Source organism: Bufo bufo, chromosome 6, assembly GCF_905171765.1.
Source record: "Bufo bufo chromosome 6, aBufBuf1.1, whole genome shotgun sequence".
NCBI lineage: Eukaryota > Metazoa > Chordata > Amphibia > Anura > Bufonidae > Bufo > Bufo bufo.
The window spans coordinates 36119230-36140278 of record NC_053394.1 but is presented as its reverse complement, the minus strand read 5'-3'; the positions used below and the strand labels follow the sequence as shown (position 1 = coordinate 36140278).

General features: G+C 48.7%; 1 protein-coding gene across 1 annotated transcript in view; it reads right to left on the bottom strand.

The window, feature by feature from the left end:
- Nucleotides 1-19935, bottom strand: part of CNNM1 (cyclin and CBS domain divalent metal cation transport mediator 1) — a 43071-nt gene extending 23136 nt beyond the window's left edge. Inside the window, exons 1-7 of the mRNA XM_040434609.1 lie at nt 18535-19935; nt 13121-13264; nt 9621-9761; nt 7600-7769; nt 7381-7480; nt 6297-6344; nt 2291-2353 (exon numbers count right to left, since the gene is read on the bottom strand). Coding sequence (XP_040290543.1) covers nt 2291-2353; nt 6297-6344; nt 7381-7480; nt 7600-7769; nt 9621-9761; nt 13121-13264; nt 18535-19930 — 2062 coding nt within the window. The 5' untranslated portion in view covers nt 19931-19935. The remainder of the gene's footprint in view (nt 1-2290; nt 2354-6296; nt 6345-7380; nt 7481-7599; nt 7770-9620; nt 9762-13120; nt 13265-18534) is intronic.
- Between the last annotated feature and the right edge of the window lie 1114 nt (nt 19936-21049).

The window sequence follows — 21049 nt, the reverse complement described above, 5'->3', positions numbered from 1 at the left end:
TAAAGTCAATAGGTCCGCAAAAAAAAACGGAATGCATACGGAAATGCATCCGTATGTCTTCCATATCCGTTCCGTTTTTTGCGGAACCATCTATTGAAAATGTTATGCCCAGCCCAATTTGTTCTATGTAATTACTGTATACTGTATATGCCATACGGAAAAACGGAACGAAAAAAACGGAAACAAAAAAAACGGAACAACGGACTGCAAAACACTGAAATAGCCATATGGTAGTGTAAAAGAGGCCTAAGGCCCCTTTCACACGGGCGAGTATTCCGCGCGGATGCGATGCGTGAGTTGAACGCATTGCACCCGCACTGAATCCAGAGCCATTCATTTCTATGGGGCTGTGCACACGAGCGGTGATTTTCATGCATCACTTGTGCGTTGCGTGAAAATCGCAGCATGCTCCTCTTTGTGCGTTTTTCACGTAACGCAGGCCCCATAGAAATGAATGGGGTTGCGTGAAAATCGCAAGCATCCGCAAGCAAGTGCGGATGCGGTGCGATTTTCACGCACGGTTGCTAGGAGACGATCGGGATGGGGACCCGATCATTATTATTTCCCCTTATAACATGGTTATAAGGGAAAATAATAGCATTCTGAATACAGACTGCATAGTACAATAGGGCTGGAGGGGTTAAAAAAAAATAATAAATTTTTTAACTCCCCTTAATTTACTTGTTCGCGCAGCCCGGCTTCTCTTCTGTCTTCATCTGTGAGCAATAGGACCTTTGATGACGTCAATACGCTCATCACATGATCCATCACCATGGAAACACAACGGAGACAAAAAACTGAACGGATCCGTGAAAAACGGACTGAAAAACACTGAAAAAGCCATACAGTCGTGTGAAAGAGGCCTAAGGCCCCTTTCACACGGGCGTTGCGGGAAAAATGTGCGGGTGCGATTTTTCCGCGCGAGTGCAAAACATTGTAATGCGTTTTGCACTCGTGTGAGAAAAATCGCACATGTTTGGTACCCAAACCCGAACTTCTTCACAGAAGTTCGGGCTTGGGATCGGTGTTCTGTAGATTGTATTATTTTCCCTTATAACATGGTTATAAGGGAAAATAATAGCATTCTGAAAACAGAATGCTTAGTAGGTGGTCAATTGAGGGTTAATTTCTTTTTTTTAAATTAACTCACCTTCTCCTCTTGTTCGCGTAGTTCCCGGTCTCTTCTTTACTTCTTTAATGATGAGCTGTGGGCTAAAGGACCTTTGGTGACGTCAGATCACGTGCTCCAATCACATGGTCCATCACCGTGGTGATGGACCCTGTGATTGGAGCATGTGATCTGACGTCACCACAGGTCCTAGCCGTAGTTCATCTTTTGAGAAGTAAAGAAGAGACCGGGAACTACGCGAACAAGAGGAGAAGGTGAGTTCATTTTTTTGATTTTTTTTAACCCTCAATTGATCACCTACTAAGCATTCTGTATTCAGAATGCTATTATTTTCCCTTATAACCATGTTATAAGGGAAAATAATACAGCGAATAGACTGTCACCTAGCAACCATGCGTGAAAATCGCACCGCATCCGCACTTGCTTGCAGATGCTTGCGATTTTCACGCAACCCCATTCACTTCTATGGGGCCTGCGTTGCGTGAAAAACGCAGAATATAGAACATGCTGCGATTTTCACGCAACGCACAAGTGATGCGTGAAAATCACCGCTCATGTGAACAGCCCCATAGAAATGAATGGGTCGGTATTCAGTGCGGGTGCAATGCATTCACCTCACGCATCGCATCCGCGCGGAATACTCGCCCGTGTGAAAGGGGCCTAAGGGGTTTGCAGAAAATGATGAGCTTCATGCCAAAACAACCACATTTAGTTGAATGGAACTGATTTTTTGGAACAACAAATCTGCTGAATTTGAATATTCCCTTAGGCCCCTTTCAGATGAGCGAGTGTCTCGCTGTGGACTCGCAGTGCAGCTCCTGTCCTGACCTCCCAGCACTGCCGGGGTCACATAGCATTATATTGATTTATGATGCTATGTGACCCATAGAGGTCTGGAATGTATTAGAGGACACTGACATAATGCTGTCAGTGTTATCCAATACATTCCAGAACTGTAAGGGTTACATAGCATCATAAATCAATATAATGCTCGAGACACTCGCTCGTCTGAAAGGGGCCTTACCATGCATCTTATGCCTAATAATGCCAAAAGAAATTCACATGTAGCTCTATAGAGAATGAACTATATGCAAGATCCATTTACATGTATGAGTTCAACCCATTTCCATGTGATCTCAGAACACGGCCATGCAGGTTTACCTGGGGAGCCAGCCAATGATTCCCCTCTGCTGAAAGCGAAGGTACGAGATACGGACACAGGTACTAAGAGGGCAAAGAAAAATTGGGAATAAGAAGAGGGATGACAGGGATGATACACGTCAATACAATACACACAACGGAAAGAGCAAATCATGTAAGAGGGTGAAATGTCCGGCGAATCACCAATATATTGTATGAGCCTCTTCAGCGCTGTCTGCACCAAAGACAATATTTCAAGAGGCGGAACAGAAAAGCTGAAATAAAAACCATCGAAAGTTATAGAAGCTTGGAAAATGGGTTGTGTATTTATACCGGCAGCACCAGGAGGGTTCTGCAAAAGCAAAACTTACCTAGAAAGCAAAAGCATCAGGGGGATCTTTATCCAAACTAGTGACGGGAAAAGGCTGAGCAGTGGCCAATTAGATGGCAGCTCTCATTTTTAGTAGCTCATTGGAAAATAAAAGCAACAACCTGATTGGCTGCTGTTAGCAATAGCAAAACCTATCCTTTCCACTAGCATTGATTGACCCGCAAAAGTGATCAATTTCTGATGTGTCCCAGAAAGGGTGGGCAGCATGATAGATGGCAAGGTCACAATTAGGCCTCATGCACACGACAGTATTTTTTTACGGTCCGCAAAACGGGGTTCCGTTGGTCCGTGATCCGTTTTTTTGTCCGTGGGTCTTCCTTGATTTTTGGAGGATCCACGGACATGAAAAAAAAAGTCGTTTTGGTGTCCGCCTGGCCGTGCGGAGCCAAACGTGACGTTGACACAATATGGTGCAATTGCAAACGGATCCGTCCCCCATTGACTTTCAATGTAAAGTCAGGAGTTAATATACCATAGGATCGGAGTTTTCTCCAATCCGATGGTATATTTTAACTTGAAGCGTCCCCATCACCATGGGAACGCCTCTATGTTAGAATATACCATTGGATTTTAGTTCGATCGTGAAACTCAGATCCGACAGTATAATCTAACACAGAGGCGTTCCCATGGTGATGGGGACGCTTCAAGTTAGAATATCCTACGAACTGTGTACATGACTGCCCCCTGCTGCCTGGCAGCACCCGATCTCTTACAGGGCGCTGTGATCCGCACAATTAACCCTTCAGGTGCCGCACCTGAGGGGTTAATTGTGCGTATCATAGCCCCCTGTAAGAGATCAGGTGCTGCCAGGCAGGAGGGGGCAGACCCCCCCTCCCTCCCCTGTATTACATTCATTGGTGGCCAGTGCGGCCTCACCTCTCCCCCCCCTAGTTAAAATCACGTTCCGAATCCCCCATCATTGGTGGCCAGTGCGGCCTCACATCTCCCCCCCCCCTAGTTAAAATCACGTCCCCCCATCATTGGTGGCAGCGGAGAGTTCCGATCGGAGTCCCAGTTTAATCACTGGGGCTCCGATCGGTAACCATGGCAACCAGGACGCTACTGCAGTCCTGGTTGCCATGGTTACTTAGCAATTTTTAGAAGCATTATACTTACCTGCGATGTCTGTGACCGGCCGGGCGCTCCTCCTACTGGTAAGTGACAGGTCTGTGCTATAAGCAATGCGCCGCACAGACTTTTCACTTACCAGTAGGAGGAGCACCCGGCCGGTCACAGACATCGCAGCTCGCAGGTAAGTATAATGCTTCTAAAAATTGCAGTAGCATCCTGGTTGCCATGGTTACCGATCGGAGCCCCAGCGATTAAACTGGGACTCCGATCGGAACTCTCCGCTGCCACCAATGATGGCGGAACGTGATTTTAACTAGGGGGGGGGGGGGGGAGAGGTGAGGCCGCACTGGCCACCAATGATGGGGGATTCTGAACGTGATTTTAACTACGGGGGGGAGATGTGAGGCCGCACTGGCCACCAATGATGGGGAATTCGGAACATGATTTTAACTGGGGGGGGGAAGAGAGGGGAGGCCGCACTGGCCACCAATGAATGTAATACAGGGGAGGGAGGGGGGGTCTGCCCCCTCCTGCCTGGCAGCACCTGATCTCTTACAGGGGGCTATGATACGCACAATTAACCCCTCAGGTGCGGCACCTGAGGGGTTAATTGTGCGGATCACAGCGCCCTGTAAGAGATCGGGTGCTGCCAGGCAGCAGGGGGCAGTCATTTACACAGTTCTCAGTATATTCTAACTTGAAGCGTCCCCATCACTATGGGAACGCCTCTGTGTTAGAATATACTGTCGGATATGAGTTTTCACAAAGTGAAAACTCATATCTAAAAAAGCTTTTATGCAGACGGATCTGCGATCCGTCTGTGTGAAAGTTGCCAACGGATCACGGACGCGGATGCCAATCTTATGTGCATCCGTGTTTTTTCACGGACCCATTGACTTGAATGGGTCCGTGAACCGTTGTCCGTCAAAAAAATAGGACAGGTCTTATTTTTTTGACGGACAGGAAACACGGATCACGGCCGCGGATGAACAACAGTGCATTTTCCGAGTTTTCAACGGACCTATTGAAAGTCAATGGGTCCGCAGAAAATCACGGAAAACGGAACAACGGCCACGGATGCACACAACGGTCGTGTGCATGAAGCCTTAATGACAACCCTTGGGTCCACAGCAGCCAGACAGCCATGACGGCTACACCCAGAAGCTTGGGTGACCCATGGTGTGTGCGTCACGTGTGATTACATAACCAGTGTAATGACATCACATGGGTGATGACATCAACAAAGCAGGCTGATGTATCCCCTTTATACCAGTTGTCTAGGAACACTCTTCCCCCTGATATGACGTCAGGTTGATGAGACAGCAGTATGACATCCAGTGAGTATCATGAACAGGTCCTACTCTACCCATACAAGGTCACGCATGCCCACCACCACTCCATTTAATGGGGCAGATTTACTAAACCAGTCGAATATTTAGACTAGACAATCTAAAGATATGTCAAATGTATAACAGAGATACATTTGGTGCATCTTAAGACATGTTTGATACATTTGTCTAACTTGTCTAATGCACGTGCTTGACCACCGCTCCCCACAAACGTCTCCAGAATGGGGGCTCTTCCTAGCAGTCAGTAGGGGTTCTCTGTGATCATACATTTATCACTAATCCTCTGGATAGGTGACAAATGTTTTTCTTGTGCAAACCCCTTTAAAGGGGTTGTCCCATTATGAACTCTTATCACCTGTCCACAGGAGAGGGGATGAGTGTCTGATCAGATCCCATTTGATTCAACAGGAGCTATGGAACTCTTCATTATCCCTCAGGTGAAGCTGCAGGGCAAATTGAACACATGCTTCTGGATTTCCCTTAGGCCCCTTGCAGACGAGTCCGCAGCGCAGCTCCCGGCCTGACCTCCCAGCACTGCCGGGGTCACATAGCATTATATTGCTTTATGATGCTATGTAACCCTTACAGTCCTGGAATGTATTAGATAACAATAACAGCATTAGTCATCTAATACATTCTAGAACTGTAAGGGTTACATAGCATCATAAATCAATATAATGTTATGTGACCCCTGTCAGTGCTGGGCGCTGCGCTGCGGACTCGCAGCGTGACACACGCTCGTCTGCAAGGGGCCTTAGGGTACGAACACAGTGCGTTCGAGTGGTGTTCAGGACGTGGCTGTGCTGCAGTCAAGAACCGCGCGCACCGATCCCTAATTAAACTAACGAGAACGCACTTTTTAAAAAAAAAAATTATTTAACATCTTTATTACTATACAAACAGTACACAAAAATATAATTAGAAATTAGTATACATTTTCAAACCCCGATGAGAACGCACTTTTAATGCCCGTCGATATTGTTAATGGCAGTGCGGTATTTCAGGGGCTGTGTGGCCATTAACAAAAACGACTGGCTAAACAGAGCTGTCTCATTAGTTTAATTAGGATTGGCTGCGGCCCATATAGCCACACAGTTCTTGATTGCAGCATGGCTGCGTCCCGGACACCTCACAACCGCACCGTGTGCTTGTACCTTAATATGTTGATGCTGAGTAACATATTGCCCTATGAATACCCGTTAGTAGATATACTTACAGAGAAAGGAGGAACCAGCTAAACTTCCAACTTTTCTCACATCATTGTCTGCAAAGGGAAAAAAAAACAATGAAAGTTATCTATATATCTGTTGACTGTTTTGGAGCCTAAAGGCTCTGTCCAAATGTGACTGATAGGCCTCATGCACACGACCGTATTTTGTTTCCGTGTCCGTTCCGTTTTTTTTGCGGATAGGATGCGGACCCATTCATTTTAATGGGTCCGCAAAAAACGCTGACAGCACACCGTGTGCTGTCCGCATCAGTATGTCCGCAAAAAAAATAGTGCATGTCCTATTTTTTTCTAGTTTGCGGACAAGGATAGGCATTATTACTATGGATCCGCAAAAAAACCAGATGCCATACGGAAGGTCATCCGTTTTTTTTGCGGATCCGCAAAACACATACGGTCGTGTGCATGTAGCCATATACTGCGGATTTGCTATTGCGGATCATCGTGCAGAGAAATTAGATTTTGAGAAGTCTCATCCACGCACTGTGTTAAAAAAATGAAACGATGCGTAAACTGACCTCTGGTATGGATTAGAGATCTGCAGCATGTGAATTTTTGCTGCAGATTTCCACTGCGAATTTCACACTTTGCAAAGAAGGGGATGAAATCCTCAGCCATTTACACGGCAAAGACGGCAGCTGACATTTTGGCTGTATTTTCAGTCATGTGTGGACAAAAGGGTCTTATCGTTTATACTGCTACAAGCTATTTAACTTGATTCTGATAATCTGATAGATCAGTGCTCAGCAGAGAACTGCTCTATAAAGTGGGAGATTTGATAAGAATGTAGAAAAATAACTAAAAAAATTCTGCTTACATACAGTACCCCTCTTATTACTAGCCGACCCATGTTTAGTCCCATTCACACAGCCCACGGATGCAGGACACAAGACATATCCATGGACAGCGCAGAGGCAGAGTGCACTGGTATTGGAGCAGACTTCTATACTTCTTTACACATGTACTTTGTATATCATTTTATGGCTCCATATAATTAATTTATCAGATAGCTAATACAGCTTCAACATATTTTGGCCATTCTATTACGCTTACAAATGTGTTAGAACATTACCGGAGGACACGGTGGTCAGTATAGCAGGAACGCCATAGTAGGTGAAAGCTCCATTCTCAAACCGCAATCCCTCTTTACCAACTTCAACTTCCACTTTACCCTTAGAAGAACAGAAGCAAAGAAGGACGTTACGACCGGACGTCTACCGAAGACGCCACATAACAAGGCGATGGCCACCAGGGTAAGTAAAAAAACAAGACCCACGGTATAGATCTGTACCTGGAGGATTAAAATGAAATAGTCGACCGGTTTATTGCGCTGATAAAGATAATGTTCTGAAGACCTTTTGTTTTTATCATCAAACTTCAGCTCTTGGATGACATTTGGATGTTTTAGCAGCCGTAGCAGAATCTTCTCTGACAGGAAAGGAGCTTTGAAAGGCTCGATCTCTGTAAAAGACATTTATGAACAGTCTTTGTCATTTACATTCAGAAGAAATAATCTAGAAAGGTTATTATGTATAAAATGCAATTAACACCAAAGTGGGCATCTGTAGGACTATAGTGCAGCATATGTCTGCCATCGACTTCTACTATAAAGATAGGAAACTTTAGGGGTTGGCCCATCTCACACGTTGGTGGCATATCCAAGTGGTGCCAAGATTCTAGAGCTATAGCGCCCTACGGATATGCCACAAATGTATATGAGATGGGCCTTTAAAGGGGTTTTCTGAGATTTGCTGATCAATGTGGGTCCGACACCCGGGTTCCCACCAATCAGCTGTTTCAGAAGGCCCTGGCGCTCTTCTGAGAGCAGCGGCCTTCTCGCAGCTTATCAAGCAGACTGTATAGCGGCTGTGCTTGGTATCACAGCTCAGCCCCATTTACATGAATGGGAGTGAGCTGCAGCTAGGCCACGTGACTGATGTCGATGGCTTAGGGCAAGTTGTGAGAAGGATGCGGCGCTCACACGAGCGCCAGGGCCTTGTCAAACAGCTGATCAGCGGGGGTCCCGGGTGTCGGTCCCCCACCGATCAGATACTGATGACCTATTCGGAGTATAGCTCATCAGTTAAAAAGTCTCTGAAAGACCCTTTCATTCATTCGAGGCTTTTAACATTGATGGTCTCTCCTGAAGACAGGTCTTCAATTTCTGATTGGTGGGGGGTCTGACACCCTGCAACCCCGCCAATCAGTTGTCCCCTCATGCAGTGCTGCTCCTACTGAAGCAAATGGGAGCAGCACAGCAGTAACCAGCTCCATCCTCCACACAATGGATGGTAGGTCTGGCACCAACATCTGGCATCAGAGGTACTCAGGAACAGCTGATTGGCAGGCTGCAGGGTGTCAGACCTTCGCTGATCAGATATTGATAGCCTATCCTGAAGATATCAATATTAAAATCCTAGACAACCCCTTGAACAAATACTCTTAGTAGTCTATACTTTAAAACAATGTCAAAGAAGGCATCCAAATGTAAACCTGAGAAAAGTAGGCCAAAAGGAGACACTTGGAGTACATCTGCCTCAAGGAAGCCTATGCATAATGTGCAGTATACATTTGGTTGCATTTTTTTGTATATATGGTCACCTGTATGGACAACCCTTGACTCCAGAGGCGTAACGTGAAGATCCTGGACCCCAGTGAAGATCTGTAACCAGGCTCCCCAACTACCAAGCACTTTCTATAAATCTGGTTCTTCTTATGTTGTAGAGAGGGCTTTGGGCCCCCTCGGGTTCGTGGGCCTGGTAGTGACTGCTACCTCTGCATCCCCCGATATCTAGACCTCTGCTTGACTGCAAAGTCAGCAAAATCCAGAAGACTATCAGCAAGACATTTTGCTGTGTTCCCTTATACGTCAGTCGTTTCTTACTTTGTACAATGCAGAAAAATCTCCTGCTGATACCTAGAAACTCTCATTAATAAGCTGCTGTTCACGGATCTCTTTACTTCTATTAAATATTTTAACGTGATCATTACTTTTTTTTTTTTGAAATGAAGCTTCTTGTCATGGTTCAGACTGCTGAAACACCCTTCAATCAGCTGGAATCATAGGGGGGCTGCAAATGAAGAGAGCAATCAATACATGGTCGCCTCACGTTCACTGGAGCTCTGGCTAATAGCAGGGGGTCCCACGCTGGGGAACCCTCTCTATGATATCCATACGCCCTCCTTCTATAATGTACTTGGATCAGATATTAATTTGTTCACAGAATAAATCCAGTATGAGATCTGTAAACAGCAGATAGCCTGCAGGCAGATCCATGCATCAAGGTGTGAGAAGTCAACGACTGTACAAACCTGTAGCCATGAATCGATGTGTAGCCAGAAGAAGCTGAGGAGAAATCTTTACCTTCATCTCACTGTCGGAGAGCTTGAAGAGGGAGAAGTCATGTTGTTTCCTCTCCCGGTGGGGAATTCTTTCCTTCTTTCTATTATCTGCTGTACAAAAATATGACAAAAACAGATTCAGGATTTTCAGATAAATCATTTCCAAGATTGATTATGATGCCAGAAATAGTGATGTATTTATCCATTTACTTTTATAAACTCATTGGGTCTGACCCTTCAGAGTAAAAGACGATTCCCAGCAGGTCCAGGGTCTGATACAATAATGGGCCCCAAGCAGGTCCCTAGCCTGGATACAAGATGAGATACGGCCTCTAGCCTGGATACAAGATGAGATAGGGCCTGTAGCCTGGATACAAGATGAGATACGGCCTCTAGCCTGGATACAAGATGAGATACAGCCTCTAGCCTGTATACAAGATGAGATACAGTCTCTAGCCTTGATACAAGATGAGATACGGCCTCTAGCCCGGATACAAGATGAGATACAGCCTCTAGCCTGGATACAAGATGAGATACGGCCTCTAGCCTGGATAGAAGATGGGATACGGCCTCTAGTCTGGATACAAGATGAGATACAGCTTCTAACCTGGATACAAGATGAGATACGGCCTCTAGCCTGGATACAAGATGAGATACAGCCTCTAGCCTGGATACAAGTTGAGATACGGCATCTAGTCTGGATACAAGATGAGATATAACCTCTAGCCTGGATAGAAGATGAGATACGGCCTCTAGCCTGGATACAAGATGAGATACGGCCTCTAGCCTGGATACAAGATGAGATACAGCCTCTAGCCTGGATACAAGATGAGATATGGCCTCTAGCCTGGACACAAGATGAGATATAACCTCTAGCCTGGATAGAAGATGGGATACGGCCTCTAGTCTGGATACAAGATGAGATACAGCTTCTAACCTGGATACAAGATGAGATACGGCCTCTAGCCTGGATACAAGATGAGATACAGCCTCTAGCCTGCATACAAGTTGAGATACGGCCTCTAGTCTGGATACAAGATGAGATATAACCTCTAGCCTGGATACAAGATGAGATACGGCCTCTAGCCTGCATACAAGATGAGATACGGCCTCTAGCCTGGATACAAGATGAGATACGGCCTCTAGCCTGGATACAAGATTAGATACGGCCTCTAGCCTGGATAAAAGATGAGATATGGCCTCTAGCCTGGATACAAGATGAGATACAGCCTCTAGCCTTGATACAAGATTAGATACGGCCTCTAGCCTGGATAAAAGATAAGATACGGCCTCTAGCCTGGATACAAGATGAGATACGGCCTCTAGCCTGGATACAAGATGAGATACGGCCTCTGGCCTCCATACAAGATGAGATACGGCCTCTAGCCTGCATACAAGATGAGATACGGCCTCTAGCCTGGATACAAGATGAGATAGGGCCTCTAGCCTGGATACAAGATTAGATACGGCCTCTAGCCTGGATAAAAGATGAGATATGGCCTCTAGCCTGGATACAAGATTAGATACGGCCTCTAGCCTGGATAAAAGATGAGATATGGCCTCTAGCCTTGATACAAGATTAGATACGGCCTCTAGCCTGGATAAAAGATGAGATATGGCCTCTAGCCTGGAAACAAGTTGAGATACGGCCTCTATCTTGGATACAAGATGAGATACGGCCTCTAGCCTGGATATGAGATATGGTAGGCATGGAGGCATATAGGTTCTGTATGGTATCCTACGGCACATTCACCCACAGCTGTTAGTGTCCCTCATATCACTACTAGGGGTGACCGACTGTCGTATGTGATGGCTCCCCAGACCTTCACACCAGCAGTGGGGGCAGTGTATTGCTCTACAGTAAAGGCAGGATTGAAGCACTCACCACCAGGTCTCCATACTCAGACCTGACCAGAACCAGGATTCGTTGCTAAAGATGATACGGTTCCGGTCCGTAGAAGTCCAGGTGGCAATACCCAGTGTCTAATCAGACCACACCAATAATCATCTGCATATCTGCCTGAGACGTACTGTAATGTTTACAGCAATCCAACATTTTTATCTGGGTGCATTGTTTTATTTTAGTCAATGGGTGTATTTAAACCAAACAGTTAGCATTAATGCAATTCCTCAATGCAATTTTTAATCCCATTCCCCTTCACAAAGTAGATGATAAAAACTGTCTCTGCAGCTGCCACTAGGGGGAGCTCAGTGCTTAGGAATTTATACAGCCACCACTGAACTCAAGCTCTAAAAATCTCCATGAAGTCACATCTCCCCCCCCCCTCCCCCCAGTAGCAGCTCCTGGAGAATGCTCTAGCTCTACATGAGGATACAGAAGGAATTCTGTCTAGAGCCCCGTGCTCATCACAGGCCCCATAGCGGTGGTGTGGTCTGCCTCCATGATAAATATGCAACTGACCAGTGTCTAGGGACGAGTCACAGATCAGATCTTACCAATATTTCCCCTGTGTACAATTATAACAAGATTACAATGCAATAAAAAATATGTAGATGTTCTGTACTGATGGATGGTGGCCCTCTAAACATTGGCATACCTGCAATAGAGGCAGACCACGCAACTGCTATGGGGCCCAGTGGAGGGGGACACAGCAGGGAACTTGTTCTTCTCTTCCTCAGGTGAAAACACTGCATTTTCATGCAGTGGCCACTAGGTGGAGCTCAATTCAGAGATTATTACAGCTTCTATGGTAGTTGTATTCATTCCAATTCACTGAGCCCCCCCTAGTGGTGGCTGCAGGCAGCCAGCTTTGTAATAGAAGAGAAGTAGATTTATCAATGTATTTTTGCCAGTTTTCTGGTGGAAATACATTGAGAAATATGGGTGGAGATTTATCAATCTGGTGTAAAGTAGAACTGGCTTAGTTGCCCATAGCAACCAATCAGATTCCACATTTCATTTTTCCAAAGGAGCGGTGAAAAATGAAAGGTGGAATCTGATTGGTTGCTATGGGCAACTAAGCCAGTTCTACTTTACACCAGATTGATAAATGTCCCCCATGGTGTTCAGAATCAGCACCATATACTTGAAAAACCTGTTCCACTTCTTCTGACATAAAAGTTGGATACAATGGGTGAGCCCAAAGTCAACTTTTTTAATTATAATTTGTATTTAGTTAAAAATGTTCTTCCACTTGATTAACAAAAATGTAAATCTAGGACATTGCACATGTTCTGCATTGTCTGGGTGTCACTGATGCACGTGCACTGGGAAACTAGGTGCAGGGGGCCCATACTAAGTTTTGCTCTAGGGCCCTATGAGATCGGTGTACACCCCGGCCACAGTGTGGCGCTCTATTGCTCCATACACACACCCTGGGGCACTGTCACGTTTGCATGGGGCCCCCTATTCTGCAAAATATGTTTCAATAAAGAACCGTAGTGAATGACAAAATGCATACAATTGTACAAATGCGACACAATGGCACGGCCGTAAATGTGCTACTTACTGTACAGATCGGTCTCGTCTAGGATCTCTGACTTTATAATCTCTTCTATGATATCTTCTAGGGTAACAATTCCCATCACTTCATAAAATGGATCGCCTTCCCCTTCGTTATTCACCCGCTGTACGATGGCCAGGTGAGATTTACCTGTTACGATCCAAAAGTGAAACTGCCATCAGCTTACTGTCTACAGCAGGGAAAATGTACTAACATCTTTTCATTTCTTTTCCCAGTGAAAGTTAAAGGGGTTCTACAGTTTGTTTAAACTGATGATCTATCCTCTGGATAGATCATCAGCATCTGATCGGCGGGGGGCGGTCCGACACCCGGGACCCCCGCCGATCAGCTGTTTGAGAGAGCAGCAGCACTGGCAGTAGTGCTGCAGCCTTCTCACTGTTTACCGCAGGCCCAGTGATGTCACGACTGCGCGGCTAAGCTCTGTTCACTTGATACTAGTTGTGACATCACTGGGCCAGTGATAAACAGTGAGAAGGCGGCGGTGCTCCTGGAGCACCGCTGCCTTCTCAAACAGCTGATTGGCGGGGGTCCCGGGTGTCGCACCCCCGCCGATCTCTATCCAGAGGATAGATCATCAGTTTAAACAAACTGCAGAACCCCTTTAAGCTCTGTTCACACTTGTGGAATATAAACTTTATGGGTAACATTTATTAAGACCAGTGTTTTAGATGCTGGTCTTAAGCCCCTGCGCTGGGTCCGCTGGAGTTATAAAGAGGTGCAGGCCTCTACATAACTTCTGCACATCCAGAACCGCTTCGAAATGTAAACCAGCTTCCTTGCTGTCTTAGGCCGAATGCACACGGCCGTGAGCGGTCCGTGGTAACCCGGCCTGGATTCCTGCTGAGAGCAGGAGCGCACGGCGTCATTGGTTGCTGTGACGCCGTGCGCTTCATGCCGCCGCTGCAGTACAGTAATACACTGGTATGATCTATACGAGTGTATCACTGTAGTGCAGCGGCGGAATGAAGCGCACGGCGTCATAGCAACCAATGACGCGGTGCGCTCCTGCTCTCAGCAGGAATCCAGGCCGGGTTACCACGGACCGCTCACGGCCGTGTGCATTCGGCCTTACATTTAGACCATTTTCTATGCCTAAAACAGCTTGCCAGCCTGTACCCTTCCCTGCCCACTTCTTTAGACCTAGCGTGAGCGGGGAGAAGTCGCAGATTGCGTCACGAAGGACCTTTACTCCGCAATCTGCGCCAGAAATATACGCCTCATTTAGTTTTTTTTCAAACTGATACTGGAGAAACTTAACCGACCCATTCCCGTTATTGGGGTCTGCTATTCTGGATGCTGAAAATAGCGCGAGGTTGTATGGATCCGTAATACACCTGCATGCATGAGGCCTAGTGTAAGTGTCCCTGCATGTATACTGTGTGCATGAAAATGTAATATGACCTGGCACATCAATCAGCCGATGCATCTTAGTGGACGGTGTACTGAACACTGATTTGTGTCTTGGTGAAAGTTTTTAAAAATGTATGCTTGTGTCTGGTACTTTACATCCACTGAGAGCATCTTAGGCTGCGTTTGTATTCGCGGCAGGAGGATCCGGTTGCCTGATCCAACACAAATGCCGACTGCCGGCTAGACCAAGAAATGCTGCATGCACTCGTTTTTATCTGACTAAAACCCAGCATTTATGTCGGAAAGCGGTTGGATCCCATTATAGTGAATAGGGAAACGGCGGTGATCTGTAGAATCCAGCAATGCCAGAGATGTGAATGTGGCCTTAAACATGAAATGGGGGCCGCAAGGCTCATAGCTGACGTCAGACATTGGGTTGTGCAGACATATTTCATTAAAGGGGGTTGTTCAAGAATCAGAGGGTTCTTGTAAACCCCCCTTCCATTCTGCGGGACCTGCAAAGAGACGCTTACTTAACTGCTTTGCCAAACCCATCTCTCAGCCTGCAATGCTCCTCTTGGCTCCAGCCATGCCAACATCCAGTCTGACATCACCACCGCCAATCATAGGCCAGGCATGACAAATGGTCGCAAGGGGAACCTAACATCGCTATGACCTGTGATTGGCTGCGCCAATGTCAAACCAGATGTTGACATTGCTGGACCCCACAGGAGCATCGCAGGCCTGTAAGGGGAGAAGGAGCGGGTAACTAAGCTTCCCTTCGCAGGTCCCACAGAATGGGGGGGTTTGACATGACCCCTTTAAGGCACAACCCTACAGCACGGCCATATGAGCTGCGGCAGGCTTAGGAGCGCACTGTTAAGTCAGTCTGCATTGTGAATGGTCATGCCGGATTGTGGGGGCCACGTGGCTATTGTTCGACCACAGTGGGCAAAATATTTCATTGACTTTATTGAAACATTGCTTGTATCTCGTGTGTATAAAAGAAGAAATTCAGAAGTCGGACGCTGCTGCCCTTATTGTACTTGGATAATATTCTCTCTGTGGTATGGCTAAGAATTTGTAGAATTAGCATCTTTTGACACATCACTTAAAGGGGTTTTCCGAGATCTGATCGGTGGAGGTCTGACTCCTAGGATCCCCGCCGATCAGAGGTTTGAGACGGATCCGGCACTCCTGTGAGCACCGCAGCCCTCTCTCTGCACCTAAGAGCAGCTCAGCCCCATTCAGGTGAATGCCAAGCACATGGCGCTGAGCTTGGCGGGCACGGAGAAGGCAGTGGTGCACACAGGAGCGCCGTTGCCGATACCACATTTATAAAGGTTTTCTTCTCATTGCCATATTCTGACCCCCATAACTTTTTTTTATAGTCACGTCTATGGAGCTGTTTGGGGGCTCAATTTTGTTGTTACAATTTTACAGTGTTTATGACTTAGCGTTTTAGGACGCGGCAATGCCTATGATCTTTATTTTAATTATAGGAAAAGGGAGTGATTTAAAAGCATTTTTTTGACTTTTTTTCATCACCCTAGGCCTAGGTGACTAGGGATGTCGATTCGCATAAAACTTTGTTCCAATACTGTACGGAGCGAGCGCTCCGTACTGTATTACAATGTATTGGCTCCGATGAGCCGAAGTTATTGCTTCGCGAAGTCTCACAAGTCTTCGGGTAATAACTTCATAAATTAATTTGTACTGTAAAAAAACATTTCCCGAACTCAGGTGCCACTTACCACTTATTTTTTTTAATTACTTAAAAAAAAAAATCTTTTGAAAAAAATCTACATTTTCTTTGCATCGCCATATTCAAACATTTATTTATATTTTGGTCTACAGAGCTGTATGAGGGCTGCTTTTTTGTGTAACGAAATGTAGTTTTCACTGGTACCATTTTTGTGGTATGTAAGACTTTTTAATCACTGTGATTTTTTTTGGGGGGTGGGGGAGGGACAAAATGGCAAATGGCATTTTTCATTTTTTTTCTGTTATGGCATTCACCGCACAGGAAATAAAAAAATATATATTTTATAATTCACAAATTTTTTGGACGCTGCAACAATTCCCAATTTGCTTATTTTTTTATTGTTTATATGTACAATTTGGAAAGGGTACATATACAGATCTATTAGGGTGAATACGATTTTCCCTCTGTCCCTGCTACGCTCTGCCTCGTGCACAGAGCAGCAGGGAACTTATCGTGGAGGGCTGGAAGGCTTCAGCATCGTCCAGGCTGCCATGGTAACGGATTGGAGCCTCACGATTTCACTGCTGGGGCTCTGATCAGAAGACAGAGGGAGCTGCTTCTCTCTGCCTAACTCCACAGATGTCGCAATCAACTTTGAATGCGGCATCTGAAGGGTTAAATGGCGATCACCGTTCCAAGTTATTGCGGCCTGATGCCTGCACCCGCCGCATATGGAGCGGGCTCACCGCAGCAGCCCACTCCATACTAGTGCAGGCGCATAATGCCATACATGTGTGGCATTATGCATTAAGGGGTTGGCCCATCTGGGACATTGATGGCATGTCGCTAAGAAATTCAATCAATGCCAGGTGTGGGTCCCACCTATCTCCAGAACAGGGCCCCCCCAAAGTGAACAGAGAGCAGCCACACATGTGTGGCCACCCTCTGTTCACTGCTATGGGAGTTACAAAAGTGCTGGCTCAACTATTTCCAGCCGGACAACAGCGGTGGAGAGGTGGCCTCGCTTGCACGGCGAGCTCTCCATTCAATACTATGGGCCTTCTGAAAACAGCTGAGCATAGATGATCGTCAATTTTTTGGAACTCTCATAGTGATGAATTGAGAGCACACTGCGTTCTCTCCTTCACTTCAGAGCCCCCGTTCTGGAGATAGGAACAGGTCCCTGAGGTGGGATGACTGATGCAGGTGCGGGGGATGCCGATGACTGATGCAGGTGCGGGGGATGCCGATGACTGATGCAGGTGCGGGGGATGCCGATGACTGATGCAGGTGCGGGGGATGCCGATGACTGATGCAGGTGCGGGGGATGCCGATGACTGATGCAGGTGCGGGGGATGCCGATGACTGATGCAGGTGCGGGGGATGCCGATGACTGATGCAGGTGCGGGGGATGCCGATGACTGATGCAGGTGCGGGGGATGCTGATGACGGATGCAGGTGAGGGGATGCCGATGACAGATGCAGGAACGGGAGATGATGGATGAGGTGCCAGGGGATGATGATGGATGCAGGTGCGGGGGATGCAAATGAGGGATGCAGGTGATGCTGATGACGGATGCAGGTACGGGGGATGCTGATAAAGGATGCAGGTACGGGGGGTGCTGATGATGGATGCAGGTATGGGGGTGCTGATGATGGATGCAGGTATGGGGGTGCTGATGATGGATGCAGGTACGGGGGGTGCTGATGAAGGTGATGATGGATGCAGGTGCGGGGGATGCGGATGATGGATGTAGGTGCGGGGGATGCTGATGATGGATGCAGGTACGGGGGGTGCTGATGATGGATGCAGGTACGGGGGGGTGCTGATGATGGATGCGGGGGATGCTGATGATGGATGCGGGGGATGCTGATGATGGATGCAAGTGGTGCTGATGACGGATGCAGGTGCGGGGGGTGCTGATGATGGATGCAGGTGCGGGGGTGCTGATGACGGATGCAGGTGCGGGGGGTGCTGATGATGGATGCAGGTGCGGGGGTGCTGATGATGGATGCAGGTGCGGGGGGTGCTGATGATGGATGCAGGTGCGGGGGGTGCTGATGATGGATGCAGGTGGGGGGGGGGGTGCTGATGATGGATGCAGGTGGGGGGGGTGCTGATGATGGATGCAGGTACGAGGGGGTGCTGATGATGGATGCAGGTGCGGGGGGTGCCGATGATGGATGCAGGTGCGGGGGGTGCCGATGATGGATGCAGGTGCGGGGGAAGCTGATGACAGCACAGGATACAGGCCTGTGACGTTCCACGCTGACATCAGACAGGAATACCCGGGGATGGCAGGCCTGTGCGGGATCTATGTGCGGGTCCGCCCGCAGCCCTCACCCTTCTTGAACTCCTCCAGCACCGCGTCCAGCCGGGTGTCATTGAAGACGCAGTGCAGCGGGCGGTGGTAGAAGCGGGTGACGGTCTGCAGCGGGGTGCAGTCATCCGGGTCCACGAACGCCAGGTCCTTGACGAACAGTATGTCCACGATGTTGGCCCGCTCGTCGCCCTCGTAGACCGGGATGCGGGTGTAGCCGCTGCGCAGGATCTCGGACACGGTGCTGAAGTCGAGCACGGCGTCGGAGCGCAGCATGAAGCAGTCCCCCAGCGGGGTGAGCACGTCCTCCACCACCTTGGTGCGGAGCTCCAGGGCGCCCTGGATGATGTTCAGCTCCTCCTTCACCAGGTCGTTGTAGGGATCGGCCGCCCGCAGCATCTCCAGCAGCTTCTCCCGGGTGTAGAAGGTGCTGATCTCCTGGCGCAGGGCCCAGTCCAGCAGGCGGCTCAGCGGGTAGGACACCGGGAAGGTGACGGCCATCAGCAGACGCGTGAGGCACAGGGTGCGGGAGGCGATGGCCAGGCCGTGCCGGGAGCACACCGAGTAGGGCGCCACCTCCCCGCACAGGAAGACGCAGGCGGTGCACAGCAGCACGGCCAGCCAGGGCTCCGCGGGGAGGGACGAGCACAGCCAGCCGGCCAGGGAGGCGTTGGCCAGAGCGTTGCCCAGCAGCAGGGTGCACAGCAGGTAGGCGCCCCGGGCCCGCACCGTCTGCACCCTCCAGGCGTGCTCCTTCTCCGCGGGGGAGCCGCTGTTCTGCAGCACCCGCAGCTCCACCGGGTCCAGGGAGAGCAGGCTGAGGCGGAGGCCGCTGAGGAGCGCGGACAGGGCGAGCAGCAGCAGCGCCACCAGCGCCCGCAGCCAGGCCGGCATCGCCTCGGCGGCCTCCCGGACCTCCAGCACGAAGTGCTCGCCTCCATGGTGCTCCCAGTGCCGCCCGTCAAAGGCGCACAGGGAGAAGAGCTTGCCCCGCTCCCCTTTCCGCAGCTCCCGGACTCTGACTTCCACCAGGGCCGAGCCTCCGTGAGGGGAGGGCTGCAGAGGGCCGAGCACCTCCACGTCCGAAGCCCAGGCCCCCTCGTCCAGACACGGGTCCCCTCCTGCCCTGGGCTCCTCGATGAACACCACTTTGGGCGGGGGGCTGGAGCCGTTACCCGCGGGGTTCGGCTGCTGAGGATGCAGCTGCTGCTGCTGGGCCGACAGCGGGGGCTGGAAGTAGAGGCGCAGGGTGAAGCGGGTCCCCTCGGCCGCCCTCAGGGTGCCTCCCTCAAGGGACACTCGGCCGCCCACCGTGTCCTCCGGGCGGAGACCGAGCAGCCAGGCGGACGAGGCTCGTGGAGACAGGGAGAGCAGGAAGAGGAGGACGGCGCCGGGAGCAGCAGCCGCCTCCGCCGCCATCCTCGCCGCTCTGACAGGAGGGAGGGTGCGCAGGGAAGCGGTTGCTAGTCACATGACTGTCAGCGATCCTTGGAGCGCTGACATGTGATCGCTGACGTGACTGCGGGCTCGAGGGAGACGTCACCTGTGTGCGTGGAGAATGGCGGGAAGAAAAAGACACGAATGACGTCATACCGTGACTGCGCGGGGGAGTTGAGGTCACCTGACTCCCGGGACAGGTTATGATAGGGCAACGAGTGACACGTGATTTATGGTGCGGACAGGTGGTAGACTTAGCTGTGTGAAAAATGTCGGGAAGTGACCTACAGTGAGGTAATGTCACTCAGTTATACCTTTTTCTTTTTAATAATAAAGCCATTTTAATTACTGCTAATAATTTTATGATTTTTTATTTTTTTTTACTAGTTGAGCTAGTTTTGGCAAAGAACTGAGGGGGGAGATTTATCGAAACTGGTGTAAAGGAAAACTGGCTTAGTTGCCCATAACAACCAATCAGATTCCACCAAAGGAGGTTTGAAAAATAAAAGGTGGAATCTGATTGGTTGAAATGGGCAACTAAGACAGTTTTCCTTCACACCAGTTCCTCCTCCATAAATCCCCACGGTAACAGAGATGACATCATTTTTCATTGCCCAAAGCAACCAATCCGAGCTCAACGTCCGTTTTCCCAGATCAATATAGGACCCCCTATATCGATGATTTTTCCTCAGGATAGGTCATCGATATCTGATTGGTGGGGGGTCCGACTCCCCACACCCCAACTGATCAGAAGAGCAGCCCATAGCACTCCAGTGAACACTGCAGCCTCCAGCACAGCGCTAGATATGGTATAGTGGCCGCGCTGGGTATTGCAGCTCATTCACTAGAATGAGACTGAGCTGCGCCTAGGTCATGTGACCCTAGGAAGTAGCGCAGTGCTCGCCAGAGCGCCATGGCCTGTTCAAACTGCTGATCGGTGGGGGTGCCAGGTGTCAGACCCCCACTAATCACATATCGATGACCTATCCTGAGGATCAGTGGTAGATAGCAAAAAAAAGGTTCACAGCAGCATGTCCGGTGTGACTGTTTAACGGGAGCCAAGAGTGCGCACACAAAGAGTACGACGTTTCGGCTACGCAG